Below are 27,712 nucleotides of genomic sequence, written 5' to 3'. Positions count from 1 at the left end.
GATTGAAGGGGTGGCTTTTATATTCTGGTGACATTTCCTTATAGCTCTGGTAAATTGATCTGTACTCAGGGACTCAGTGTTCTTTCCCTTCCCAGCCTCTCCTAATAGGTCTTAAAAGGAACATTCCAAGCAGATGGAATTAGATCCAGTTAATGCATGGTTAGGTAGAGCAGGGGGTGCAGGGGGGCATGTTTTAGCAAGTGCTTCCTGTCCCTCGCCTCTCCCGGCCTGCCCCCTCCCCCGTACAGGCACCCATACTGAGCGCCTGTCCCTTCCCCCAACTCAGCCATGTTTTCTCTGACCCGGGACTGCAGGGCACTGAGATTGACATCTTCAGCTATAAGCCCACGCTGCTCACCTCCAAAACCCTGGAGAAGATCCGCCCAGTGCTGGACTACCGCTGCATGGTGTCTGGCAGTGAGCAGAAGTTCCTCATCGGCCTGGGGGTGAGTCTGCTGCTGGCTTCCTATCAAGTAGTTGGGATGGTAGAGCCTTGGTCTATGTTTGTGGGAGTCTGGACAGCTGCCTGCCACACTTAGTGCATGTTCTCTTAGCGCCAGGGAGCCGAGGCTTAGATCCCAGGAAAGGTATTTCTTAAAGCTTCACTTCCTTTCTTCCTCTGAGTTAGCCAGGTGTCATTCATCCATTTAGTTTTTCATTTATTCACACATTTGCCTAATCATCTCTGCATTGCTCCTTTTCTTGTGATATTAAGCTTCCCAGGCTAGCAGGATGGTCAGTAGGCTAATGTGGCTTGAATCCATGCAGCCATTTCTTTGCAGTGCTTCCCTCGTCATCTCATCTTGCTCTGGCGCCCTTGGAGTCTAAGATGAGGGAAAACCTTGGCAATTTTTAAATTTTTTTGAGAGGGCATGTGTGTGAGTGAAGGGCAGGGATGGGTAGGGGGGATAGAGAATCTCAAGCAGGCTCCACACCCAGGGCTGAGCCCAACAATATCACGACCCTGAGATCATGACCTGAGCAGAAACAAAGTCAGCCGCTTAATTGCCTGAGCCACCCAGGCACCCCAAGCGTTGGCAGTTCTGTATCTTAATTGGGTAAAGTTATGATTGCTCGTCTTTCCACTCTGTGTTATATCTCTGTGGGGCTTTATCTCTGTTCCCTTACTGCATTCTCTCACACTTTATCTTTCTTCTGCCGCCCTCCCTCCCCAGCTTGCTGGACCCTTCTGCAAGCTCATCTCAGAGATGTCCCAAGCTTGATCTTTCCTGAGGGCCACTTATCATGGATGTAGTCCTTTGGAATGGTGCCCTGGGCCTGTTCCCGACCACCAAGACCACCAGATCCCTGTTGCTGAAGTAGAACTGGCTAGTCTCTCCTAGACATTTTCTGCTGACATTTCCCAGCCCTGTCAGCTTATAGCTGCCAACTAAGAGCCCTTCTGAGAACTGAGCCTCTCAGCCATTGCTCTCCATGTCTGCCTGATGGGGCCGTTTCTTTCTGCCCATAGAAGTCTCAGATTTACACGTGGGATGGCCGCCAGTCAGATCGCTGGGTCAAGCTGGACCTGAAGACGGAGCTACCCCGGGATACTCTGCTGTCTGTGGAGATCGTCCATGAGCTGAAAGGGGAGGTCAGAGGTGGTTCTGTTCACGTGTCTGGTCCTGCCAGCTAAGCTGTATAGCTAAGCTCCTCCTGAGTTAACTGGGTTACCTTGTATGTGGTACTAAACAGGGCCCAGAGCTGGGGGAAGGCTTTATAATGATTCCTTCTCCTCCAGTAGTTGCTCTAAACTGTGATATGTTCAGGTAGGAAGGACCACAGTCTTCATGTGTGTAAGAGGGATCTCCATCATCTGTGGGCATCGAGGGCCCCAGTGGGCCTGCTGGGTATTTTTTAGCTGCTGATTTTGTTTTTACCGGGGACCCCTTGAGCTTTGGCCATTACAGCCAAACAGGTGACTTTCAGAACAGTCTGTGGGAACAGTTGACAGGATTGGGAAGCTAGGCCCCGGCTGGAGCGCCATGGCAGCCGCCTCTCACTGAGCCCCAGGGGCTCATCCCCTGGAGCCTCAGATCTCTGCTAGAAGTCTGGGCCAGTGTGGTGCTGAGAATGAGCTGGGAAGGCAAGAGAAATACCCTGTTTAGAGTCTTTCCCTTCCTCGGCTAGAAGTAGAATGGAGGCCAGCATGCCATAGTGGGCAGAGTGGGCCCCAGGCCAGTGCCTGGCCAGGTGGGCAGTGTACTTATCCTTCTAGGGGAAGGCCCAGCGGAAGATTAGTGCCATCCACATCCTTGACGTCCTCGTGCTGAACGGCAGCGACGTGCGGGAGCAGCACTTTAACCAGCGGTTTGACCTGGACCCTGGGGCGGGAGGGTGGGGTAGGCCAGGGCAGCTCTGTGGCAGCAGCCTCGGGGGCTTGGCCCCTCACCCAGGCCTTCTCTGCCTGAGGATGTCCTTTGCTTCCCTTTCCCACCCATTAGATGCTTCCAGGGGCAGGGTGAGGAATTAGTATTGGCGCTGCATAGTTTGCTAGGCCTTGGGCCCTGATTGCTATAGATACCAGCACCCTCCATTTTACCATAGCTGTTCAGATCAAGTGATGTTTGTGTTACGGTTGAGCAAGAGGATAACCTTAGGGCAAGAGGAAGGGTCTCTGAAGAACATGTCTTAAGCATGGGTGGACCTAGTTAAGTCTGTTCATCTGGATCCCTTTTGCGTGTGGATGGATGCCTAAATCAGTTGTTAGAAGGGAGGAAGGGAACATCACTGCAGTGATGCTGACCTCACTCCTAAGTTGCTTCTTCCTGTGGGTGTGATGTGCTATCACTGGGTTGGGGTGAGTGGACATACACAGTAAAGGTGATGTTTGAAGTTTGAGTGGAGGGGCTGAGCCCAGCTCAAGGCACACTTCAGGAAAGCCTACCGAGATGTCGCAAACTTGGTGTTGGAATCCAGGAGAGGGAGGGCTCGTAAAGATGTTACTGGAGAAGGGCAGGGCGGGTTTCCTGGGGTAGGAGTGCTGCCTCTTGGAGCACTTCTAAATGTCCTCCCTCACTGCTGTCGTGGAAATGCCCTGGGCTGGTGGTGGAGGCCTTTTGCTTGCCTCTGAGAGACTCTGTTTGAACCGTAGCATTCAGCTTGCTGAGAAATTTGTGAAAGCGGTTTCCAAGCCCAGTCGACCTGACATGAATCCCATCAGGTGAGCATATGGTCTCTCCCTCCAAAGCCCAGCTCCCCATTGCTGCTTTCTGGTCACTGCCTGCTTCCGCATCCTGTGGGGGATGGGAGAGCTCAGGACAAGGGACCAGGCAAGGTTGGCTTTCTACAGATAAGACTACCCTCGGTGAGTGTGAATTGTTTGGGGGGGGTGGGTACTAGGATTAGTGTCTCCTTCACCCCAGGGCCTCTCCAGCCTAGTCCCAGTGGGCCAACCTCAGAGAAGAGATTCATTCCTAGGGGATAAGGGGTCCCCATTCCTGGGAGCCCTCACATCCCTTGTGAATCGCATATTCACGCTTGAATGTCGTTAGCATATCACATGGTCTTTCCATTTTTCTCAGGTAAGAAAAGGGTGCTGAGGGAATGTGAGCTTTTGAACATGAAAAAGAGAAAGTTTATTGCCATGTTAGTGTGATGGTTCCAGGCATTTGAGGGAGGAGAGGAGGATGCGAGCAGTCAGGGAGCCGACAGATGGAGAACAGGCTTTGCAGGCTGTGTCCAAATCAGAGGTTACTACCTTTGGGGCTTCATAGAACTAGAGACCGAGGTGTTTTTTACACGTGATGTACAATGTCCAGTCAGCCTGGTCCTGAGGGGCACCTCCCAGGCACCCTTCCTGTGCTGGTTGTGGTGGTTGTTGGGTCTCTGGGGATCTTATCTTACCCAGGAGCAGTTTCAGAGACATATTCCAGGGCTCCCAGAGGTGGAGTCCTGTACTTGGGTTGGGGTCCCCTGCCCCCTATGGTAAAAGGCCTGTTAAGACTGTTTGGAAGGAACGCTGCTACAAGAACCCCTAAAACCCATGGTGACGGATCTGGACAGAGCCTGGACCTTGGTGCTCTGGCCCCTGGTGACGGGGAGGATGGCCTGGGGTGGGAATCCAGCAGAGACAGCTTTGCATCAGACCATGCTCTGCTTTCTTCTAGAAGCATAGTGGTGCTCCCCAGTTGCCCTGGGGTGGGACCAACGCAGTGTTTGGTAGCTCTGGGCTATGGCAGGTCTGTGAGGGACAGCAGTGAACCTGGCCAGGGGTTCTCATTCTGGTGGGTTGCAGGTACCCAGGCCAGAAGCAGCAGCTTCCTGCCTCCCAGCTGCTGCCAGACAAGAACGTCCTCCCTGCAGCCCTCAGGAACTCTTTCTCTCCACACAGGGTGAAGGAGGTATACAGGCTGGAGGAGATGGAGAAGATTTTTGTCAGGTGAGTGACTCCCTTAGTTCAGGATTTCAGAGGAGTATTCTTTTGCAGAACTGGGTTGTGGGGGAGGCAGTGAGTTGGACCTGACAGACTGCCTCTAACCCCACCGCTACAGCCAAAAGCCCCCCAGCTGAGAGCTGATTCAGCACCCTGTCAGGAGGGGAGCAGGCGAGTGTGCGCCAGGCAGAAATACGGGCTCATTGATGCTGTAATAGTTACGATTGTCCCTGTGAGGGGCAAAGCAGCAAGCTGCTTGAAACGCTGTAAATCCCAGCTCCTGGGGCTGACAGAGAAATTGAGCCTGGAGGGATAGAGGGGGCATGACTGCTTCCTCGCATTCTTAGCACTGTGCGGGGTGCTCTGATCTGTGGGTCTCATCCTGGGTTGAGACCCAGTGGGTGGCCAATGTGGCCATGGGAGCCTGGCCAGGTCCCCTGGTCTCATGTTAACTCCTCAGTGGCCACTCTGATGCCTTTGGTGGTGGACTGAAGGCCCAGTGGCACCTCTGGTCTCAGGTCTTCCCCTTACTGGTGTCACCCTATGGCCCCTTCCCCACTGAAGACAGCAGCAGCAGAGCAGGGGCATCCATCACTTTTCTGCCTCCATTGTTTAGTTGAGAGTTTAGAGCCCAAGTCCTAAATCGAACTCTGCGCAAACTCTCTTGCTGTGTAGTCTGGAGCAACTCATGTCTCTGCCTCAGTTTATGTTGAACTGAGATAAAATGCTGTGGGTGGTGGGACTCTGATATTAGCCAGAGACTAATGTGAGGGCATACGTGCTTGCTCGCTCTCACGTACTCACACTCCCTGTGTACTCACCTCGGGGGAATCAGGTTAGAAATGAAGATCATCAAGGGCTCCAGTGGCACTCCGAAGCTCAGCTACACAGGGCGGGATGACCGGCACTTTGTGCCCACCGGCCTCTACATCGTCAGGACGGTGAATGGTAGGTGACAAGTGTTCCCTGACCTCCTTCCCTCAGCCAGGGGGACTGGCACAGACCCTGACTGAGCCTGCTCCACTACATAGTGGCCAGTTGGCATGTCTTGGAGGTGTATGTTGGAGTGGGGACCATGTTTCCCGAGCCTCTTCTGTTCCTTGGTGGGTCCTGGGGGTTGGGTTGGGGCTGGGGAGAGAGGACCCCAACTGCTCTGTGTGTACATGGTGTCCTCATGGCAGGAAAAGGACCTTCTCAGGGGGCACCAGATGCAGGAAGTTTTAAGCTTGGCCATTTGCATCTTCTGTACTGTCCCTTTTCTTCAGCACCCTCTGGCTAACAGAGCCCTGCCTCTGCCGGGGTCCCAGAGTCGTCGCCTGCGTGGCAGGTTGGCAGGACTGGGATGGGGTTGCTGAGAGGTAATGATCTCCGTTGTCCTCCTTGACCCCTGTGGACTGGTGATTGAGGCTGCGTCCTCACAGGCCATTCTCTACCTGCTTTCTGGGACAAGAACGGAAGAACAGGAGCACAGAAAGACCCACCCCTACGCTGGCCTGTCCCTGTCCCCTGTGAATAATTTGTGTCCTTTTTGGCCTTTCCCCTCTTCTTTCTGTCAGAGCCGTGGACTATGGGATTCAGCAAAAGCTTCAAGAGGAAGTTCTTCTACAACAAGAAAACCAAGATCTCTACCTTTGACCTCCCTGCAGACTCCATTGCCCCATTTCAGTAAGTGGTCCTCCTTCATGCCTTCCCCCTCTGCAGTTTCTGGTGCTCCTGCCAAGATGCCAGCCCTCTCGGGGCACACCCCAAGTCCCGAGAAAGATGGCTGCCCAACCAGGTGCTCCCCTGAACATGTGCCGGGCTCCTCCCAAGGGTGGGGATATGGCCCCCGCTAAGGTGTGGCCCCCTTCTGGGTAGAAGCTCAGTGAGAGGTGAGTGATGCTAGGACCTGCTGTGATGGTTGGGGTCCCAGGTGGGCAGCCCCTTGGAGCAGCCACTGCTTACGTGACTTTCTGGTACTGGCCTGGTAGTGGAAATATACTGAGGACCTGCAGCCCTATGCCTTGGGACTCAAGGTCCTAGTCATACCTCATGAGGACCTATGTCCATTTGCAGGATTGTTAAGTCATAGGTTTTGACAGCAGCCAGCAGCCCTAATGTGCTTATAACTAGCCACTGACAATAGTTTCTGTTGCCACACTATACGGTTTTATTAAAGCAGCAGTCAGATACACCAGGAATATCAGTAATTGTAGGTAGGAATCCTGTTGGACATAATCAGCAGCAGCAGCTTTTTGTTGGGAAAAGCTGGTTCTGGAAGGCAGGGAGGAGGAGCTAGGGCCTACTGGGTATCTTTTGGCTGCCAGAGGGAAGACCTTAATTGGAGTCAGATGAACTTCCTCCCTGCTGACCCCACCTGACCTGACTCCTAAGAACCAACCCACTAAATCGTGGTCACTGGGGCTGGGGTGGTGATCTTTTGGTCCTGCTCCACCTGGGTGCAGCCCTCTGACCTCCTTTCTCTTCCTTCTCCCCAGCATCTGTTACTATGGCAGGCTCTTCTGGGAGTGGGGGGATGGCATCCGTGTGCATGACTCCCAGAAGCCCCAGGACCCAGACAAGCTGTCCAAGGAAGATGTCCTCTCGTTCATCCAGACACACAGCGCCTGAGGGTGTGGGGGTGCCCACCCCTGTTGAATGACCTGTTGTTCTTTGAGTCAGGGCGCTTTGCCTGGGGCTCACAGTACCGGTTTTTTCCCCTTCTAGGAAAGGGCCTGGGGAGCACAGTCACTGCAGCCTGGCCATAAGGGGTGGGAGATGGTGGTGGTCCCTCCATTCTCCCTGAAGAACTCAGTTAGGGACCTTCAGCGGACGCTCATGTTTCTTCTGGGACACCTTTCAGACTTCCCTTCCCAGAGACCTGCCTGGGAACAGTCTTCCCTGCCAGGGCTCAGCCTGAAGGATGCTGCTCCTACAGCGGGTTTGAGGTTAGGGCCCAGGGAAAGTGCGGCCAGTGGAGGACGTGTCAGAGGACAGCAGGGTCTTGGCTCTGCCATTCTCTCTTGTATCCTGTAGACTCACTTTTCTGAGTTCCATGCACTGCCCTGAGGGTGGCCACACTCCTGCTCTGCCCAACTTTTTATTGGGCCGACCCTGAGTGGGTGTAGGCCAGGGGCAGCTCTGTACAAATCAAGGTTTTGTTTCTTTGAACTTGCTCTGTTTTGATGCCAACCTGGAGAAGATTTTGTCTCCTCTTTGACCCCTGTCCTGGTCTTCCCTGGAGTTCCTCCCAGCCGGACCTCTGACAGTCCCGCAGGCCGGGAAAGGGAGGCATGTGGGCCACACATCCCTGACACTGCATCACGACACAGGTAGTGTCTTGGTAGTGGGTGTGACTGCCTCCTGGGGTTGTAGAGCTTTCCTGGACCCCATCCCCTCTTGGTCTGAACCTTGGGCAGCTCTAAAAGAGGAAGCAGCCTTGAAGACCTACCTTTTTCTATGCTCCAGAGAAGGGGCCCTCTGGCAACACGGGGTACCCCTGGGGCGGGGTCACACCTGGCCCTTTGGCAATCATGGTACCCCTATTTGCCACAGCCACTTTGCTAACCCTTCCCTTCCCCAATAGGAAGTACAGTCACTTTTGTTTGTCCTTTTGTGGTCACTCCGTTTCCTGTCTTGGCAGGGGGGGAAGAGGGGAAGCTGGGCAGTAGCTTTGGGTGGGGGAGGGCACCTGTGGTTTTTAATGGGAAATACCTCTCAGAGATGCTCCTATGGGCTCCCTAGAGCCCCATCCCAGTGCTAGGGTGGTTTCCATGGAGATAGGGCACTGAGATTCTCCATGAGGTTGGAATGGACTCTACCTCTGGGGGGGGGGGGGTCTCCAGCCAGCATCCAGCCCCTCCCTGTCCCCAGGTTGGCGGCAGCACCGCTGAGAAAGCTGTATTTCCACCCAGTTCTGGGTATATCAGTGTGTCTTGCAGAATCTTGGATCATTAAAGATAAACATATTTTTAATGCCTGTGTGGCTCTGTGCTGGGGCTATTGCTGTTTGTCCTTGGTGCTGTGTGGCTTGGATGAAACTGCTTGGGCTGGAGAAGGGGGGAAGCTCTGCTTAAGAGGGGAAAAAGCAAAAAAAAAGGAAAAAGCAGGCTGGTTTATTCAGAGCCTGTGCCAAGTTCCTGGGCCCTGCAGGCCCTGCTGCTTGCTGCCAGAGAGGGGTCCAGGAAGAGTCCAGAAACTGCAGCTCCTGTTGGAAGCAGGAACTGGAGAATGAATGAACCTACAGCCAGCGGGGCAGGGAGGCACCTTCCGCCCCCTTCACATAAATCACATGGCTCACTCCATGGTGGCACTGTGACAGTCCAGGATCAGTCTGTGTGACTAAAATAACAGAGGCGTCAGACCAATTAGTGTCACTAGACTGGAGGAAGAGAGGGAGGGAGAGACGGTTTTGCTGACCCCTGCCCTGCCTCCCCTCCATTCTGGGCCTGCACTGGCGGGGGAGGGTGTGGGGGGTGCCGTACTTGGGGTGAGGCGGGAAGGTGCTGATGGCGCCTCCCTCTCCGCTCAGGGCTAGAGCTTCTCTGTAGCTCCACAGCTCCGGTGCTGGCCACCTACAGCCTGCCTACGCTCTCACTCCTTCCTCCACCCTGGCCCTGAGGGTCCTTTCCTTTCACCTTTTTCATTGGTGAATTCTCTGCCAAGCCCTACTGTGATCTGCCTTGCTCTGGGCTCCCACCCCTGGCCTTCTGGGTGCTGGGACAGAGTCCAGGCGCGGTAGGGGGGTAGAGTCTGTTTGCCTCTCCTGCCCCCTCCCTCCCCAGCTCAGGTTGGCTCTGCCCCTACTGCTTCTCCAAGGAACACTGCCTGATTTACTGGCCACCGGCACTGTAAGTCTGGTCATCACCATGGCTCTTGCTGCCCACTCCCTCTGCCAGGCTTCACCAGCCCTGCTTGCCTCTTGAAGATGGATTAACTCTGCTCCCGTGGGACCTCCACATGACTTCAAGTCCCCAGTCACCCTCTGTGCACAGGCTGCAGTTTTTTCTGCCATAATTACAGGCAGTGGCACTGACTGGAGGGCAAAGACAGTATGTTTGGTGGGGGCGATGGACAGGTGACGCAATGCCTAAGCCCTGGAAATGGCTCCCAGAATAGTTTTGGCTTGAAAACTGCTTTCCGCTGTCTCATTATTCCCCACTTAGGCTGGGGACTCCAAGCACTTCCCCTTGAACATCTTTACTTCCTGGATTCCCAAGTGCCATCCCCACTGCCGTCCAGCTGCAGTTAGACCATGACATTTACTCAGCAGACGGGAGCAGCGTGGCTGTTCTTTATTGCCTTTCCCTTGGGCTGAGGGAGGAACCAACACACAGTCCTCCAGTGTATGGGTTGAGAAATGCTCCTGTACCTTGGCTGTCTTGAGGCTTGAAGGGCCTGCTTGGTAGTGACCAGGAGGCCCAGGGGACCCTGCGCTGACCGTAGAGAAACCTCAGGCTCACATGGTCCAGCAGGCATAGATGAAGGTCAGGAGGATGAAGATGGCCACCGAGAGCACCATGTTCCTCCGGTTCTCCTGTCGAAGCAACTGTAGCTCCTTCTCTGGGAGAAAAGAGGGCAGTGAACGTGTAGTTTGGGCCCATCCGCTGCTCTCCTCTGCCTCTCTGGCAAATGGGTATAGACACTCCGAGAGCAGAGATCTTCCCTCCCTGCTCCTCCACTTCCTTATCCACGAAAATGTCCTTGATCTGCCCAGATTTTCACAACCTTCTGGCTACAGATCCTGGCCCAAAGGAATCCTACCACCCAATGCTGCTCAACCATTTTTCTTCAAATGCAGTGGAAGTTGAGAATGGAGTGTATGAGGGGGTCATCAAAAAGGCCACACCTGAAAGCCAAGCTAGGTGTTGGCATGGCATCACCAGGTGAGTCCTCTGGCCTGTCACTGTCGGTGGTGGTGAGGGGGCTGCTTTGTGGCGCTCATCCTTTCAGGGGGTCTCATCTGGGCAACTAGAAACTCAGGGTGACTAGGGCTTTTTGAGCCTGACACTGGAGTAGGTATGGGGTGGGGCCACCCCATCAGTGCTTCCAGTTCTGCCCCCTGCTGGAGGCCCAGCTAAGTGGAAACCAGGGATGCTAAGAGCAGACAGTCTGTGCCCAAAGGGTTGTTGGGCTCCCTTCTAGAGGAAGCCAGTCCTATTCTGTGGCCACACTGAATCCATTCATCCCCTTGTGTGACAAGCAGGTGGGTGATACTGTGGTGCCTCTCAGGTAAACTGAGGGCTGATACTGCAGTTGTGGAAATTGCTAGGCTTGAGGGAGAATGGATATTGCTCCCCTCCTTGTGTAGAGGAGTGGGTAGGTACCTATAAATCCGCTCTGGGCAGGCCTGACCAAGACTAGGGCCCAGGTAGGGGTGTGTGTGCATACACATGTGCTGTGCTTACAATGTTGATTCAAACTGGTCCCTCTGGGAGGTTCCCTGTCACCTGGACTGTTCTAGGGCTGATTCTTGGCAGGTCAGGTCTCTCGGGGAGAACAGAACAGAGAAGTCTGATGAACCTCTGCAGACCGGCTTCCTCTGAGGCTGCTTGGGGCAGGGTTGGGGTAGGGGTGCTAGTAGCCACCCTCCAGCTCTGCACCCTCCTGGCTCTACCTGGCTCTGCCCCCAGTGCCCAGAAGGTGGCAGCATTGCTCCACCCACAGTAGCCCTTCCTTCACCTCCAGGGGTTTTCCTGGGATGGAGTGCAAGGGGGGGAGGGGATGGGGGGGTGGATCTCCCAAGTCTGGGTGGACGGGAGTCTCTTCTGGACTGACGGCAACCATTCCCTTTCATCCCACAGAGGAAGAGCAGACCCACAGGCCTCTCCATGTCCCCCAGAACAAAGGAACAAACCCACTCTCCTTCCAGGCTGCTGGGCTTACAGTGGGTTCCCTATAGCCTCAGCGGGGACTGGGGGTGGGTGGAGGGGGAGGGGTGGTGAGGTTGACTCCCTTCCCAAGAACCCTCTTGATCCCCAGGACCTGGTGGGCTCCTGGGCTGTTTGTCCTCTTGACCCTGGGACTGGAGGATGGGCTTGGTAAAGGAAAGGAACTTTCTTACCATAGTTGGAGGCTTTGCTCATCAGGCTGTTTTTCTCCTTCTCCAGAGACTTCCTATGAGGGGAAAAGGTGTTTTATTGCTCAAGCCCTTTTCCCCCCATCTGAGGGGCAGCTGGCACACCAGGGCAACGGACGAGGGAACGAGGGCCCCAATATCCAGTGGCCAGGGGTAGGGTGAATGGAAGCCCAGGGCCAGGGCCCCAGGCTGAAGATGGGGGCTGGAGGAAGGAGAGGCAGGGGCAGACACAGTACCTGGCCTCTGGGCTCAGCTCCGCCCCGTGGAGCCTGGAGTTTACTGCCTCCAAGTCTTTCCTACACCGTGACAGCTTCTCCTCCAGCCCATCGATCTGCAACACAGCACCCAGCAGAGCAGGATGGGTGGCAGAGCCTTTCAATGTGCAAAATAGTTGGGATCCTGGGATGGGGAGGAAGGAGGCTCTCGGAGTCTTCCTGGACAGCACCCTGCTCCCCTGGGCCCCCAGCCTCTCTGTTTTGCTGTCCTCTACCTCCACACTGTGCAGCCTGAGACCCACAGAGGCAGCTCTGGGTGCCAGAAGGTTCTCTGAACCACCCTGACCCTCTGGACCGAGCGTGGGCTGGGGGCAGGCAGGAGCAGTCCCTCATTCCACCCCACCTCCCCAGCACCTGCCCCAGCTGGCCCCACAAAAGGCACCTGCCGCCCAGGCTTAGACTAGAATGCAGTGAGGCCCTGCCTTTCCCCAGCCCTCCACATGGGAGGGATTGGGGGGCGCAGTGGTTGGACATCTAGGGGCCAAAAAGCAGAGGTATTTTTTGCATTAACACACTTCTGCCGGTAGTCAAGTTAAGAATATATATTTTGCTATAAGAATCAATAAAAATCACTGAGTGTAAAAAAAACACAGCTCAAAAAAACGTGTTTCTTTCTGACTTGGTTCTTGTGCAAAAACATTGCCTATCATCAAGGTAGCTGTAACTTGTAGGGCAAAATAGCTAAGCTCCTCAAAGGCTGGCTGCCAAAAGTATCAGTTTTCCCATTTGTTTTGATTATAGTTTCAGAGCTGTGTTCTTGGGCATATAATGTGAGTTGTGGGAAAATGATTTGTAAAATACTGGACTAGATCGGCCAGGCCTGGTACTCGTATCATACATGTGGCTTTGAAAATTCATGTCCATCTGTCTCCAGGTGTCTCCTCAGCCACCTCCTGCTGGCAGGAGCCTAGATTTCGGTGGCTGGGAAGGTTCTGAGGGCCCTGTGTTCCTCATGGCAGCTGACTGAATGGGTGCCTCAGGTCCCCGGGATGCTCTATCTTCCATCTGACTTCACTCCTCACCACATCCCTGGGTCATAGCAAATATGACCTCTAGTTCACAAATGGGAGACTGGGATCCCCAGAGGGAATGAGTCTTCTGAGGAATCAGCCTGGAGCACCCCTCTCCTTACTGGTCTCAGCCAGTTCTTTATCCAGTCTCTTCCAGAAAGGCCCCTGTGGAGACAGTAATCCATGACTGCAAGTGCAGAGGATCCCAGAGTCCCAGGCAGGTGTTCTGGGGCCGGCATCAGGAGAGCTGCACTTGAAGCCACCTGTCCCTCTGCCTGGCCAGCACCTAGCTCAGCCACTTCTGGGTCGGCCGCTTCGCCTTGTCCCAACGCCTGGCCCAAGTGCCACTCCATGTACCCCCTTTCCTGCAGCCTCAGCTGGCTGCCGACTCCAGCTCTAGAAGCAGGGCCCTGTGGGAGGGAAGAGCCCTGAGTTGACTGCCTGCTTAATTATGTCACTTCTCTGCTAATTGGCACCAAAGGTGGGACTGTTCTAGGGAGCAGCCTCCGCAAGGAGCTGGGCCTGTGCCTGTGGCGGCCAGCGGCCATCCTGAAGCCTGCACTGTCGGGAAGTAAGCACCAAGCAGCCAGGCGCAGGGAACAATGACAGTCCAATGTGATGGTCAGTGGGACTGGGAGAGAACAGCATGTGCTTCAGGCCACTGCGCGGCCCAGCCCCTGGGGACCCTGAGACTTGCTGCTGCCATCCCATGGTGTAGACATCACAGGGCACCAATTCCACACCAGATCCCAAAGCTTAATTCTCCAAGCGTCACCTCCTCCATAAGGCCACCTCTGCTGCCCCTGGCTGAAGGGTACCATCTCCTTCCACTGGCAAATTAATTAGCCCTTCTCTCATAAGGCTGACAGCACACTAGGTCATCCCAGCGACAGGTGTCCAACCTCCCCTTCCTGGACTCTGGGGACCTCCACTGACAGTATAAACTTGTGGCCCAAGGATCCTGTATAGCCCAGACTGGCCCATTCCACTTGCACATGTGACTGCCTGGCTCCTAAGGGTGCCTGACTTTGTAGCTGCCATCCTAGGATGGGGGCTGTCTGTCTCCCCTTTGTGGTCACCACAAGGCCCGGCCTGCTGCAGTCTTTGTGTGTGTGTAGCTATGGAGGAATAACTAGGGTTGGACGTGGATGGAGCCGAGGAGTTAGGGGCAGATCTAGACCTCCTGTAGCAACCAGAGCCTGAACTCCTCCCCTCATGCCCACAGAAGCTCGAGGAAGCTAAAAGGAGAAGCAACTACACAGGCACATAGATTATGTACTTGGTGGAAAACCCTGTGCCAATCTTTGGTCCTAGGTTAGATTTCTTCCTGTCACCCCTTGGGCCAAGTCCCAGTTTGCATGTCACTCTGGGGGGAAGCAGGTTGGGGATTTCCATCCCTAAACACATCTGGAAGGCAACCAGGTGCCCAAATAAGTGGTAATTGGCCCAGAATAAGGCCGGGAACTCATGCTGAGCAAAATCTTTAAATTGAGGCTGGCAAACCACAAGTGGCCAAGCCAATCTGCCATCGTGCTCTGGGCAGGGCCTGTGGAGCTGGCAGTTGGAGGCCTTTATCTGAACAAGCCCAATTTATCTGCAGTTCCACTGAATATCCCCACTTTCATTTACCACTTTTTAATGAGGCTTAAACGGACGAACACAAATCAAGGTTTTAGGGACTCAAGTTCTAACCTCCCTCTATGAATATTTATGTCCTGCTGACAGCTCTCCCTCTGATTCCCTTCTAAATAGCAAGTTCCCCTTTTTTATAACCCAGCTGCTTGATGTGGGCTGAGGGGAGGCTGAGACTGTCAGGCAGCTCTTCTGTAGGCCACAAACCCGTCCTCAGAAGGTGACCCTGCTGGCAGTCAAACACCCTGCAGCATTTGCTGAAGCAGAAGCCGGCTCTCCAGCAGCTATAATGATGGGTGCAAAGATTCAGGGTGACCTGGCTGTGAGAAGGCGGGGAGGGAAGGTCAGGATGCATCTTTTAGTCAGGAGTGGTGGCTACTGAGTGGGGCTGACTTGGATGGGCCAGGAATGGGGGCGAGGACCCAGGAAATGGGCCTTAGAGGAGGCCGCTCATTGGGGTTTTCAGTCAACTCTGGGTGGCATGCGTGTGGATCATGTACTTCGCAGGCTCCCTAGGGTAGATCTATAGTCCTTGATTAGCTTTCCCTCTGTCGCCAGGTTAAAGGCTATAGATGACAGACAATAGAGAGGACACAAGGTTAAGACCAGAGTAAGAAGACAAATGGCCAGAAGAAGATTCTAAAAATATAGGGTCAGAGCCAGGCAAGCAGTTGGGAGCCCAAGTGCCTGGAAGCCTGAGACTGTGGTTCCTGAGAAGTGCAGTAAGGAGTATAGGCTGCCATCAGGTGCCTCTGCTTGTGGCTCACTTGTCCTCTGAAGGACTTCCGTAATTCTGGGCCTCATCTTATTCCTGTGTAAAACAAAGTTAATGTTTCGTATTTCATAAAGTTGTGAGGATGATATGAAGCAATACATGTCAGGTGCTTAGAATAGTGCCGAGTACGCACACCGTAAGAGTTAAATAAGGTATGTGCTATCATTATTAGCAGAGAATGGTTTTCACTAGATCTTTAGAGAAAAGAAAAGTAAGTTAATGTGAGGTTAGAGTAAGGGAGGGAGCAGTAGGGGTGTGTGATGGAGAGGAGTCTCCACTTATCACTGGCTGGCAGCAGCTGGAAGGGGAGGCTGTCTAGCTTGGATACAGCCATCCTTTTGAGTCTATGGAGGGATTCAGCGGTCGAGGTGGGGAGGGAGGGCTTGCACGGTACCTCATGTCCTACCTGGGGATGAAGCTGGGGTGGGGCTCTGAGGTTGGGCCTGGTGGCACCTGAGGCTGACACCCAGAGCAGTGTCTAAGCGCACAGACTCAGGTGTGGTCTGGGCAGGAACAGGCATCTGAGGGTACATGGAAAGGCAGGTGTAGCCTGGCAGGTGGAGACCATGTCTACCCACACCATGGCTCTACAGGGCCTGGCATCCAGCTGAGCTGGGAGAAGGAATGTGAAGCCCCAGGACTAAGGCAGAAAGAGGCCCCATCAAAGAGATTGGACCAACTCTAGTAGGAAGAGAAGGCTGTACTCTGGAGGCCACAGAGGCTCCCAGGACTCCTGCCCAACAGGCTGGATACAAGGGTCAACCAGCAGGAGGAGTGTGGCCAGCCCCAGACTGACTCAGGCACTGAGACTTTCCTAGAGGGCAGCATTGCTGGCTGTCACCATCACAGGCAAAGTGGGAACAGCCAAGGTGGCCACTGAGATGCGGCACTCATTCAGGCACAGTGTGGGAGCAGAGAATGGATACCCTCAATGTAAAACGTCATTAAAAAAAGTCTATGCACGACCTTTATATTCAGAAGACCAAGTGTCCATTTTTACACAGGGACAAAGAACAGTGTCTACTTGAGATGATGGTCAGCAGGTGAAGTGCAGCTGCAAAGAGACACTAGAAGTCAGAAAGTTGGGGGTGTGAGCTCTCTACCACAGTTACAAACTGTGCCTTCTGGCACTTCACACAGGGTTGAGGACTTTGTAGGTGTGAAAAGCTGTGTGCTGCGGTTCAGGGGACCGGGAAGTAGGTGGTGAGTGTGCAGGGTGCCCTGGTGGGACTGCGGGCCTGAGCCCAGAAAGGCAGATGCAGAGCAGGAGGAAAAAAGTATAGAAGGTAGGCAGTGGGAAGGAGCATCCCTTAAGTAGGGAGGAGCTGAAGGTCCCAGAGGTGGCTCTGGAACTGGGATCCAGGAAATCTGTACTTGATCAGGAAAGGCCTGTGAGTGATTCCACCACAGTGGGGACGAGAACCGCTGCCTTTCTGACCTAAGCGTGGACTGAGGAATCAGAGCCTGGAGCCTGGTGGGCGGCTTCAAGAGCGGGCAGAGGAGCAGGCTCAGTGAAATAATTTAGGACCAAGGATTCTCCACGGGGTGGTAGTGGCAGGTGGGGGTGGGAGTGGGTTGCATTTCTTGCATAAGAATGTGAAGATCTGAAGTCAGCCTGCCAGTCAAGGTCAGCAGAGGCTCCACCCCAGCCAAGTGGGGCACTGATCCTGTTGGCAGGTGCCAAGGGAAGGGCTTCTTCATTTCTAGTCATCAGGGCCAGAGACTTCCTGTAGCCTTCCTCAAGCGCCCTTGGGATGCGGCTCAGAGTGCTGTGGGCACCGTGTGTTGCTCCCGGGGTTCAAGAGCCCCGAGTCAGCTAAGCAAAATCCCCTCTGCCATCTGACGTGGGGAATAACACCTTATTCTCAGAGCTTTAGGGAAGTCTCCCTGGGGCCCTATAACGCCATAAAACTACTGTGTTAAGAGAAACTGTAAAATTCGTCTGGAATCCCCGTGAGGCTTCTTTTCAGGAGTGTGGAGCCTCCTGGAATAGAAACCCTGCCTCTTTGGGGACAGTGAACCTGAGAGCCAGCTCACTCACAGATAACTGCCCAGCACACCGGTCAGGTCAGGCCCAGCCCCGTGGGGTTGGGGCGGGGCAGCTCCAGGTCAGGCTGCTGCCAGGCCCTCGTGCACAGCTCATTCTCTGACAGACATGAGCCACGGGCTGTCGCAGGTGCTCCTACCGAGGCCGGCTGAATGGGGCTCCTGTGGCAGCTCGACAGCCTGGGAGGTGGCTCCCCACCCACCTCAAGCCACTGTCTGGGGTCAGGCTTTGCAGGACGCACTCTCAGGACTTAGAACTCTGCGTTACGTAGGCTATTCTACTCTTTGGTTTAGTAAGTTATTTCCGGTTTTCCCAGCCTTGCTCTCAAGAGCTTCTGGCCAGTGACTGCCAGAAGTTGCTGGAACGGTTAACCTCAGGAGTCAGGCAGTGGTCACGGGGCATATCCCACAGCTGCCTGGTCAGATACCTGCTAATAAAGAGCATGGTGTGGGGGTATCTAGATGGTACAGCACAAGGCAAAGCAGCTTCCAGAAGCCAAAAGCCCATGCAAAACTAAATCATGCTACCAGCAGCAGCCAACATTTCTACGGCATGCGCTGTACGCCGAGCTGAGCACCTCACACACAGAATGCTCACAATAACCCTGTGAGGGGAGAAGTAGTATCGTCAGTTCAGCAGCACCCCCATCTGCTGGGAACACGCCCCAAGAGCCCAGCAGATGCCTGAACCACGGATAGTACTGAACCCTATATATATGATGTTTTTTTCCTGTATGTACATACTTATGATAAAGTTTAATTTATATATTAGGCACAGGAAGAGACTAACAATAATAGCAACAAAATGCTATATAATGAAAGTTATGTGAATGTAGCCTCTCTCTCAAAGTATCTTACTGTCCTGTATTCACCCTTCCTGTGCTGATGTGAGAGGAAAAGGTACCTAAGTGGTGAGACGACACGAGATGAATGACGCAGGCACTGTGACACGGTGTTAGGCCGCCATCCGCCTTCTGACAAAATGTCAGATAAGAAAGCTCTGGCCGTGGAGATGAAGTTATTTGTCCAGGGTCACCCAGCCAGGACACGGGGATGCTGGGCAGTGCAAGGCTGTGCTGTTAGCCGCCCCCCCGCCCCCCAGAGCGCCACCAGCCCGAAGCCACCCGTAGCTCCTGGGAGTAACTGCCCTCCTTGTGCCCTAGGCTGGGCGGGCCTGTGGCAGCTTCGTGGACACTACCAACCTCTGCAGCAGCTCTGTAAGGAAGGGGGCTGGCCCTGTTTTAGAATTTTTTTTTTAAAGATTTTATTTATTTATTCGAGAGAAAGAGAGAGGCAGAGACACAGGCAGAGGGAGAAGCAGGCTCCACGCAGGGCTCAGGGAGCCCGACATGGGACTCGGTCCCAGGTCTCCAGGATCATGCCCCAGGCCAAAGGCGGCGCTAACCCACTGGACCACCTGGGCTGCCCCTGGGCCTGTTTTAGAGAGAAGCAAACTCCCAGGAAGGAGATTTTAAGCAAGGTCACGTAATTGGAAAGTGGCAGAGCTGAGGGTCTGAATCTGAGTCTTTCTGCTTCAAAGCTTATGTTCTTTCCAACTCTTCAAGCTCTTTCTCCAAAATCCCTCATGAAAACATTCATGACAAAGAAGGGTTCTGTTGGAACAAAGTCATTCCACATCCCAGTCGAAGCCAATCTAAGCTTGTTGATCTGGTTTCAACAGTCTCTACTCTGAATAATCTCGTACAAGGGCTTTGCCTAGTCTCTGTCCACGTAACAGCTACTCTCCCTGAGGGAAGAACCTGACCACAATCTGCTTGGAGGCAGTGAGACGGGAGCAGAGTGCCCATGCTCTGTGTTGAAGGCAATCACCTCGCAACTTCTAGCTTCTCCAATATCCCTGGCACCCTCCCCCAGATTGCCTAGACAGCCACAGCACCCTCCAAAATCCAGACAAAACAGACCTAGTTTTGAGGAGAAAGGTGAGCCAGGTGGGCCTGATAAGCCCTTCTCTCCCAAGTCGGTAGCAAGGCCTTTCTTTTCACGTGCCAATTCACAGCCCTGAGAGTGGTGCCAGCTGTTTTATCTCCAGCCCCAGCAGCCTCGGTACTGGATTTCTGGAAATCCACTCATTTTTACATGTCAGGGAGGCCTCAGGACATTTATTATAATGGGTAAGGAGGCCAGAACACCTGCCCAGATGGTCTGTGGCAAGAGTGCTGGGGCTTTCCATCTGAAGCCATCAGGCCACTGGGCCAAGTCACATTGGAGTCAGGGGCCTTGATTTTCCGGGTGACCAGCCTCAAACCCCAAAGGGCCGATTGCCCTGACACTGCTGAAAGGAAGTTTTCCTGTGGAGGAGGCTCAGGGCTCTGTGGAGACAGAAGACAAACACCTCCATGCATGTCTCCCCAAACCATCAGAAGTTTCTCTCCCAGGCCGAGCAGATGAAGACCGTAAACCTTCCCAGTTTTAATCAACCAACAATTTTCAGGAAAAGCAGAGAGCTCATCATTTCTCTGGAGAATCACTGCCCCTGCCCCAGGTCAGGAACACAAGGGGCTCTGCTGAAACGCCTGCAAGCTCTGACGCCTTGTGAGGCCTTCTGGTATGCTGCTCTACCAGGAGAGCCACATCAGTCCTTGCCTAAAGCCTGCAGCTGTCCCTGGGCCAGGACGTTGTTTGGGGTATGTTTTCTCTTCTTTCCCCCCCATATATATTTTTTGATAAATTAGCAAAAGCTTCTTCATCTCTGAAAGGCTCAAAACACTATTCAAGAACTGGCATCCACCCCATGCCTTATGAATTCATTAATTAAGATGCTGGCAAACAGCCACTCCACACATGCTGACATCCAGCCGTGTTAGGTAATGAGGTTTTAGTCTCCTGACCCCCGTCAAGTGGAATGGAGCCAGACACAGGCTGCCGAGAGAAATCACCTGCCCGACGGCAACCTGTCGCTTGCGCCAGGCAGCAGGTGGGGCTCATTTAATGGTCAGTGGCCCTTGTGGTGTTTGCATGCTGTGAGCCCTTCTCCCAGCCCCTGGACGGTGGCTGCCCGGTAAGGTGGTGTCCAACTGCCTGCCCTACAGTGGCCTCCTAACCTCTGACCACTGAACCCCTCAACGGGGCCTGGACGGCAGGGGCGAGGTTCAAGTGCTTCCTCCAGCCATTCAAGCCAATTCGGGAAGTATTAATGCTCCACTAAGCTACTTCTGGCCCTTGTCTCAGAAAATTGGTTCCAGAACTGTGACTGTCTCCACCCTTGTGTTGGAGGAGGTAACGGAGAGGACATGACCACTGGTTGACCTGAGCGCGGGACCAGGGCCATCGGAGGCTCCACCTCCCTCCACTGACCTTGGAATGTACTGTGCTGCCCACTGTTTCCGCGGTGGAGCTATTCCAAGGACAGAGCCTTGAGAGACCATGTGCTGTGGAGACCATCTGGACTGTAGACGTGACAGCCCAGTTACGGCCTCTACCCAAACTTTGAAGATTTGGCGGGCAGGTGCAGAAATCTATTCCTCTTATTTATCGCCCGAGACAAGCCTCACATGTAAGTTCCCCTACTTAGTAAACCTGCCACCTACCAACCTGGAGTGGTCTGCCTCTTTTTTGGGTATCTTTCTGCCCTCCATGGAAGGAGGCCAGTGTGCAAACCAACAACTTGGTGCTTCTGCCCCTCTATGCCTTCAGAGAGCTTACAGCAACAGCAGTGGTTTATACTAAGCAGATAATTATAATGTCAACGTTCTTTCCTCCTGGTGCTCATCTGCCTAGGCCATTTTCTCCCCTCAATTTACCACCTCTTTTTCTGGTAAGGATTCTGAATTTAAATGACTCCCATTTGCTTGTATTCCTTCTAGTAGATGTTTAGTTGGCCAACACAACATTAATTCCCAACCCCTCTTCCTTTGCCCACCTCCACTACTTAGAAAAGCTCAAGAGAAGATTTCCCATACTCACTGCAGCCAGGCATGGTCATGATCCAGTTCTGGCCAATGAGATGTTCCAGAAGTCAGCTGGAAGACTCCTGGGACAGCTAATGCTTTGTTGATAAAAGGGACAGTATTGTAGTTCCTTTATCCTTCTTTCTGACTTAAAGTTGGATATGATGACTGGAGTGGTGGCAGCCATCTTGTGACTATGAGGAAACCGCTAAGAGAATGCAGAAATGCTGGCCTTGACTTAACGTTTGAACCAATGTCAAGAGCTTACCTCCAAATTTTTTTTTTAATCTTTTTTTTAAAAATTTTTATTTATTTATGATGGTCACACAGAGAGAGAGAGAGGCAGAGACACAGGCAGAGGGAGAAGCAGGCTCCATGCACTGGGCGCCTGACGTGGGATTCAATCCCGGGTCTCCAGGATCGCGCCTTGGGCCAAAGGCAGGTGCCAAACCGCTGCGCCACCCAGGGATCCCACCTCCAAATTTGTTATGGGGAAGAAAGTATATTCCTTTTTACTTAGATCAGTTTTCTGTACCTTGTAGGCCAAAGTTTCCAAACTGGTAGATTTTTGTACTAGGGACCAAATCTAATCCAGTTAACCCCCTTAAGATGTCAGCTAAGACACCACAGACCTGTTAACACCCACTGGCTGTTGAAACATCTAAAGACACCAACCTGGATGGTCTAGCTGTGAAAGAAAAATACAATGACCAAGTAACAGCTCATTACTATCAGAGGTTACAAAAGCAGAAACAGGATTTACATCAGCCAAAATCCTGCATTAGACTGAAATGCAGACTTTCCCTCCTTCTACACATTAAAATCAGTAGCAGAGCTGGTGATTTCTCATCTGAGTGTTCTCTCGTTAATCAGAATTAACTCTCAGAAGCTAAACTCATAGCCAGTTTTTTCCAACTCTGAGGTCTTACAGGGTGGCAAATGAGTTAGAGAAAAAGACCTTGAGAGGAGACATGAGTGGAGGAGCTAAGGGTGCCTTGGTTATCCTGGGAGGTGACTGCCCTGTACAGCTGGCGCAAGCCAGCCCTCAGGGTGAGTGCTGCCTGCTTGGTAATTGCTTCATTACAACAAGTAGAGACTGTTTGCAGGTGCTGAGATCACTCACTTGTGGGGGTTTTATTGCACTCGTCAGATTAACAAACATTTTGATTAAATCACTACTTCATTGGCTCTGAGCGTACGACTTTTAATAAGAGGACAATATCCACTGCTATTGAGCATCAGTGCACATTCAATACTCAGATCCGCTGGGGGCAGAGGAACAGGTGGGGAGACAGCCAGATGCCAAGCTTTTCCTAAGGTGCACAGTTACAGATCTTGAATCTTAGAATATCCAAGCAAAAGTAACCTTAGATCACAAATATAAGTATCTACATTGGTATTGACAGGATTAAAAAAAAAAAAAAGAGTGAATGTGACCGGTAAAGGCACTCAGAGAGCATATGCCCACCAAATTTAAACCATTTTAGGAACCTCTATGTCAGCCAAACAAAAGATATCTGTGATCTGTATTTGGATCACAGTCAATGAACTTATAACCCCTATTGAAATCCAAGGTCTTCATGTTTCAGAAAAAGAAACTAAGCCTGAACAAGGGGATTGGACTTAGCCATGATGGAAGACAGACTGCAAAAGAACTATAAAGGCTACTAATAAGGGTACTGTTTGTTGATTTTCTCCACCCTGAGCCAGGCACATGCTAGGTATTTCACACATATGATCTCCTCAAAGCCACATTTCAGTCTGGGAAAGCATCTCTTGAGCTTTTCTAACCTCTGTAGTGGAGATGGCCAAAGGAAGAGGGGTTGGAGACCCACTGGCTGGTATTTCACACACATATGGTATCCTCAAACCACACCTGAGGTTACAAATCAAAACCATAATGAGATACCACCTCACGCCATTCAGAATAGCTAAAATTAACAACATAGGAAATAAGAGACATTGGTAAGGATGTAGAGAAAGGGGAACCCACTTACACTGTTGGTGGCAATGCAAACTGGTGCAGCCACTTGGAAAACAGTATGGAAGTTCCTCAAAAAAGTTAAAAATAGGGCAGCCTGGGTGGCTCAGCAGTTTAGTGCCAACTTCAGCCCAGGGTGTGATCCTGGAGACCCGGGATCGAGTCCCATATCGGGCTCCCTGCATGGAGCCTGCTTCTCCCTCTGCCTGTGTCTCTGCCTCTCTCTCTGGCTCTCATGAATAAATAAAATCTTTAAAAAAATTTTTTTTTAATTTAAAAATAAAACTACTCTGCAACCCAGCAATTGCACTACTAGGTATTTAGCCAAAGGATACAAACATAGTGATTCAAGGGGCACATGTACCCCAACATTTACAGCAGCAATGTCCATAATAGCAAAATATGGAAAAAGCCCAGATGTCCATCAATAGATGAATGCATAAAGATGGGCTTTATATATATATATATAAATATGTATTAAATTATATATGGAATATATGTATAATGGAATATTATATATAACGGAGTATTCCTCAGCCATCAAAAATAATAAAATCTTGCCATTTGCAATGACATGAATGGAACTAGAGGGTATTATGCTGAGTAAAATAAGTCAGCCAGAGAAAGACAAATACCATATGATTTTCACTCATATGTAGAATTTAAGAAACAAAACAGATGAACATAGGGGAAAGGAAGGAAAATAAGATAAAAATAAGATAAAATAAGATAAAAACAGAGGGAGGCAAATCAAAAGAGATGTTGAACTCTAAGAAACTAAGGATTGCTGGAGGGGAGGTGGGGGATGGGGTAACAGGGTGATGGGCATTAAGGAGGGCACTTGATGTACGGAGGAACACAGGGTGTTATATGCAATGGATGAATCACTAAATTCTACCCTTGAAACAAAAAATACAGTATATGTTAACTAAATTGAGTTTAGAAAAGAACTAAAACCAACCACACTTGAGGTAAATTGCAATCTGCAGTAGAGATTGCAGGTTGTCCACTAGACAGGCTAGGCCCTTCTTCCGCAGTGATGCAGTTATAGCTGGCCGTGTGGCCTTCTCCAAGCCAATGAATGCATTTCCCAGCAGCCCCTTGCAGGTGGGTGAGGTCTCAAGTCTTAGCTCACATTGCTGCCAATGGAAAGTAGGCACACTGGGCCCAAGACTCTTTTTTTTTTCCTTAAGATTTATTTATTTGAAAAGAGAGAGACTGCAAGCAAGTGAGCGTGTGAGTGGGGGGAGGGCAGAGGAAGAGAAAGAATCTCAAGCAGACTCTCCGCTGAGCCAGGAGCCCAACATGGGGCACTATCCCAAAACCTATGAGATCATGACCTGAGCCGAAATCAGGACTCGGATACTTAACCAACTGAGCCACCCAGGTGCCCCCAGGCCCGTGACTTTTAAGACAGTGATGCTTATGCTTCCTCTACTCTCTCTCTGCCAGGGTACACATCAATGGGATGTGACTTAGTTTCATTCAGGAGGTGACATTAAGGTACTGAGGGATGGCAGCACCACAAGATGAGGGAAATATGGCAGAGCCATATTCTACTTCTAGACCAGGGACTGGCAAACTATCAGCTGGGGCCCAAATACAGGCCACTGCCTTTTTCTTGTAAATAAAGTTTTACTGGGGGAGCACCTGGGTGGCTCAGTGGTTAAGTGTCTGCCTTTGGCTCAGGGCATGATCTTGGGGTCCTGGGATCGAGTCCCACATCTGCTTCTCCCTCTGCCTGTGTCTCTGCCTCTCTCTGTCTCTCATGAATAAATAAATAAAAATCTTTTACAAAAAGAGTAATATTTATTGGAACACAGTTACACCCATTAATTCTATGTTAATTCTATTGCCCATGGCTGCTTTTGTGCTGAGATAGCCTATCTAAGCTTAGCTGATGCTCCTTATTCATGATAGTTATGTTCTATAAAGTTGCTCCCAAAAATGAATTATCAAATACTGAACCAGGTTAGATTCCTAAGAGCCTCTGGTCACAACAGTTTTATCAAGTGATCAATACAAAACCTTGTTTCTTGTGTGTTTCTGTTTAGAGACCTTATTTAATATATATTATTGATTCATTAACATTGAACTCCTAGCCAACAGCACTATAACTCATTTCTGAACAAAGCCTATCTAACATATTTTCTCTGTAAGGCAAATACAGCCTTCTTGCAGTTTAGGAAAACTAGATAGCACTTCAGCACTACACTTGGGGGCTGTTTTTAGCAACAAAATCACCAACAAAAAGCACAGAGACACAAAAAAATGTGGCACTAAATGGACACCTGTTTACGGTATAAGCTGAAATAAGACAGCAGAGCAATGCTTTGTTCAACCTTGGCTGCACCTCAGGTGACTCTAATTTTTTACTGGTTTGTTTGAGGCTTACTGCAAAAGCATTGCAAGTACTGATCTGGAGGTTACAAAAACATTTTAGCAAGAAGGCAAATTCACAAATACAGAATCCATGAATAATTAGGATCAACTGTAGTTGCAACAGAGATCACAAAGCCTAGAAATGTACTATCTGATCATTTATGGACAACTTCTGTCAATTCCTGGTCTGCCCTATTAGAATAAAATAAACTTTCTGAAGCTACTGAATTTTAGGATTTCACCGTTACAGCAGCTTATTGTGTCCTAATCAGGTTATAAAGTCTATGCTTTTCCCATCACCCAGTGCCACCTCATTTTACCACTCATATTCTCTTTTATTTTACTTTTTAGATTTTATTTATTCATGAGAGAGAGAGAGAGAGGCAGAGACACAGGCAGTGGGAGAAGCAGGCTCCATGCAGGGAGCCTGATGTGGGACTTGATCCCAGGTCTCCAGGATCAGGCCCTGGGCTGAAGGCGGCGCTAAACCGCTGAGCCACCCGGGCTGCCCTCATATTCTCTTTTAGAGGGAGGGTCATACTTCCATCAACCTCTTTTCTGTACCAAGTAAGTCAATATTTCTCAAGGGGTGAAACTAAAACCTGTGTCAGAATGGGTGTGTGTAGCTGGTTAAAAATCTGCATTTTTAACCAGGGGGTGCCTGGCTGGCTCAGTCGGTAGAGCATGGGACTCTCAGTCTCAGGTTTATGACTTCAAGCTCCATGATGCGCATGTAGCCCACTTTAAAAAAAAGAAGGGAGGGGGATGGGGGGGGGCCCCGCGCAGCAGGTTGAGCATCTGCCTTCGGCTCAGGTCATGATCCCAGGGTCCTAGGACTGAGTTCAGGCGTCGGGCTCCCACAGGGAGCCTGCTTCTCCCTCGGCCTGTGTCTCTGCCTCTCCCTATGTGTTTCATGAATAAATAAATAAAACCTTTTTTAAAAAACGCTTATTTCTTGTTGAAAAGGTACACTCAAATGTTACTGAATTACTCGGGGTGGGAGACAATTCAACTTTCCATTTGCAACAAGCTCTACAAATCATTCTTCATTCATCCTGAAGTTCGAGCATTACAACCGGCAGTAAGCTCCTGAAGACCACTCCCCGGTCTCTGTCTGGTAACCCCGGGCAGCCATCGAGGGACTGTAACACAGAGGAGAGGCGCCAGAGGGCGAATCGCCCGCGCTGCCCCACCCCCCCCACCCCCACCCCCGCTTCCCAGAGCCTGGGCTCTGCCTGAAACCTCAGTTTCCCCATCGGTTGAGGCTTGTGGTGAGGGCTGAGTACGCGAAGGGAGTAGCACAATAAGCCTTAATGTTCTTTCCCTTCCTTATGCAGCATATTATTTTTAAGCTCTTTGGGAACTTCATCATTCCAGAATTCCCCACAAATTCCCAGAGATTCCCAAAGTAATCTTCGAGCCACGAGCTTCAATACCCCAGACGAGAAATTCCCCATCTCAGGGGTCGTTCACGCCATTTAGCAACATCCTCAGCAGTACGGGTTCCCTCACTTTGGGGTGCCCCTGCCCTCCGGGCCCGCCCCTCGCGGCTTCCCCTTCCCCTCCGCGCGTGCTGCCCGTCGAGGCCCCGGCTGCCCTGTCCCCGCCGCTGGCCGCTGGCGGCCCCTCGGGATCTCCGGGCGCCGCTCCCCTCAGCCTGCCCCTCATCTCCGGGTACCCCGTCGGCCGCCCTCAGGCCCCTAGCGCCCCGTCCCAAGCCCGCGTCGGCCCCTCGTCCGCCAACCTGCAGCCAGGCCGCCCCGCTGTACCCGCCGCGGGGGGAAGGCAGCTGGCGACGCGGCCCAGCCCCACCGGCCGCCTCACCTCCAGAGCGACGCCCAGATTCTCCCGCTTCTTTTTGGTCATGTTACTTGCGGGGATCCCCCGGTCACTTATTGGACGCGCCCACCGGTGGCACCACGCATGCGCACACGCTCGCACGCCCCTCTCCGCGGCCGCGGAGGAGGCGGGGGGCGGGCCTAGTGGAGTCACCATCTTGCTGAGGGGCGTGGCCTGGGCGGGGCCCTGTTTCCGAGCCGGAACCTCCAGCTCGAGGTGGCAGGGTGGGGGCGGGGTGGACGGCCAGGTTGGCCTGGGAGGCCCCGTGGGCCGCCGTCGGGGGTGGGGCTGCTCCTCTCCTCCGTAGTCCAAAACCACTTCACATCCTGAGACAGTGTTTCACTCCAGCTGCTTCTGTACCCTTCATCCCTTCTTGTCACCTCCTATTTTGAGGCCATCCCGCGTTCAAACCCTGAAGCACTGCTCCTCCAG

At 52.1% G+C, this 27,712-nt stretch overlaps 2 protein-coding genes across 2 annotated transcripts in view; one reads left to right on the top strand and one right to left on the bottom strand.

Moving 5' to 3' along the window:
- CMTR1 (cap methyltransferase 1) overlaps positions 1-8,329 on the top strand; it is a 51,222-nt gene extending 42,893 nt beyond the window's left edge. The window contains exons 17-24 of the mRNA XM_041757877.1: positions 315-446; positions 1,472-1,594; positions 2,219-2,310; positions 3,095-3,163; positions 4,334-4,381; positions 5,211-5,323; positions 5,932-6,040; positions 6,853-8,329. Coding sequence (XP_041613811.1) covers positions 315-446; positions 1,472-1,594; positions 2,219-2,310; positions 3,095-3,163; positions 4,334-4,381; positions 5,211-5,323; positions 5,932-6,040; positions 6,853-6,985 — 819 coding nt within the window. The 3' untranslated portion in view covers positions 6,986-8,329. The remainder of the gene's footprint in view (positions 1-314; positions 447-1,471; positions 1,595-2,218; positions 2,311-3,094; positions 3,164-4,333; positions 4,382-5,210; positions 5,324-5,931; positions 6,041-6,852) is intronic.
- Positions 8,330-9,633: 1,304 nt separating this feature from the next.
- Positions 9,634-27,414, bottom strand: CCDC167 (coiled-coil domain containing 167). Its single transcript, XM_041757881.1, has 4 exons — positions 27,266-27,414; positions 11,669-11,763; positions 11,418-11,470; positions 9,634-9,916 (listed from the first exon to the last, which is right to left on the bottom strand). Exons 1-4 carry the CDS (start codon positions 27,305-27,307, stop codon positions 9,813-9,815), a joined length of 294 nt encoding a protein of 97 aa, XP_041613815.1. The 5' UTR covers positions 27,308-27,414; the 3' UTR covers positions 9,634-9,812.
- Between the last annotated feature and the right edge of the window lie 298 nt (positions 27,415-27,712).

Source organism: Vulpes lagopus, chromosome 1 (genome assembly GCF_018345385.1).
Source record: "Vulpes lagopus strain Blue_001 chromosome 1, ASM1834538v1, whole genome shotgun sequence".
In the NCBI taxonomy this organism is placed as follows: domain Eukaryota; kingdom Metazoa; phylum Chordata; class Mammalia; order Carnivora; family Canidae; genus Vulpes; species Vulpes lagopus.
Note: the sequence above shows the minus strand (reverse complement) of the source record. Positions and strands in the feature narration are given on the sequence as shown.

Coding starts and splice junctions, on each gene's coding strand:
- CCDC167 (XM_041757881.1), bottom strand. CDS start 27,307: ATGACCAAAAAGAAGCGGGAGAATCTGGGCGTCGCTCTGGAG. Junction 11,764..27,265: donor ATCTGGGCGTCGCTCTGGAG/GTGAGGCGGCCG, acceptor GCTGTGTTGCAG/ATCGATGGGCTGGAGGAGAA. Junction 9,917..11,417: donor GAGCAAAGCCTCCAACTATG/GTAAGAAAGTTC, acceptor CTTTTCTCCCAG/AGAAGGAGCTACAGTTGCTT.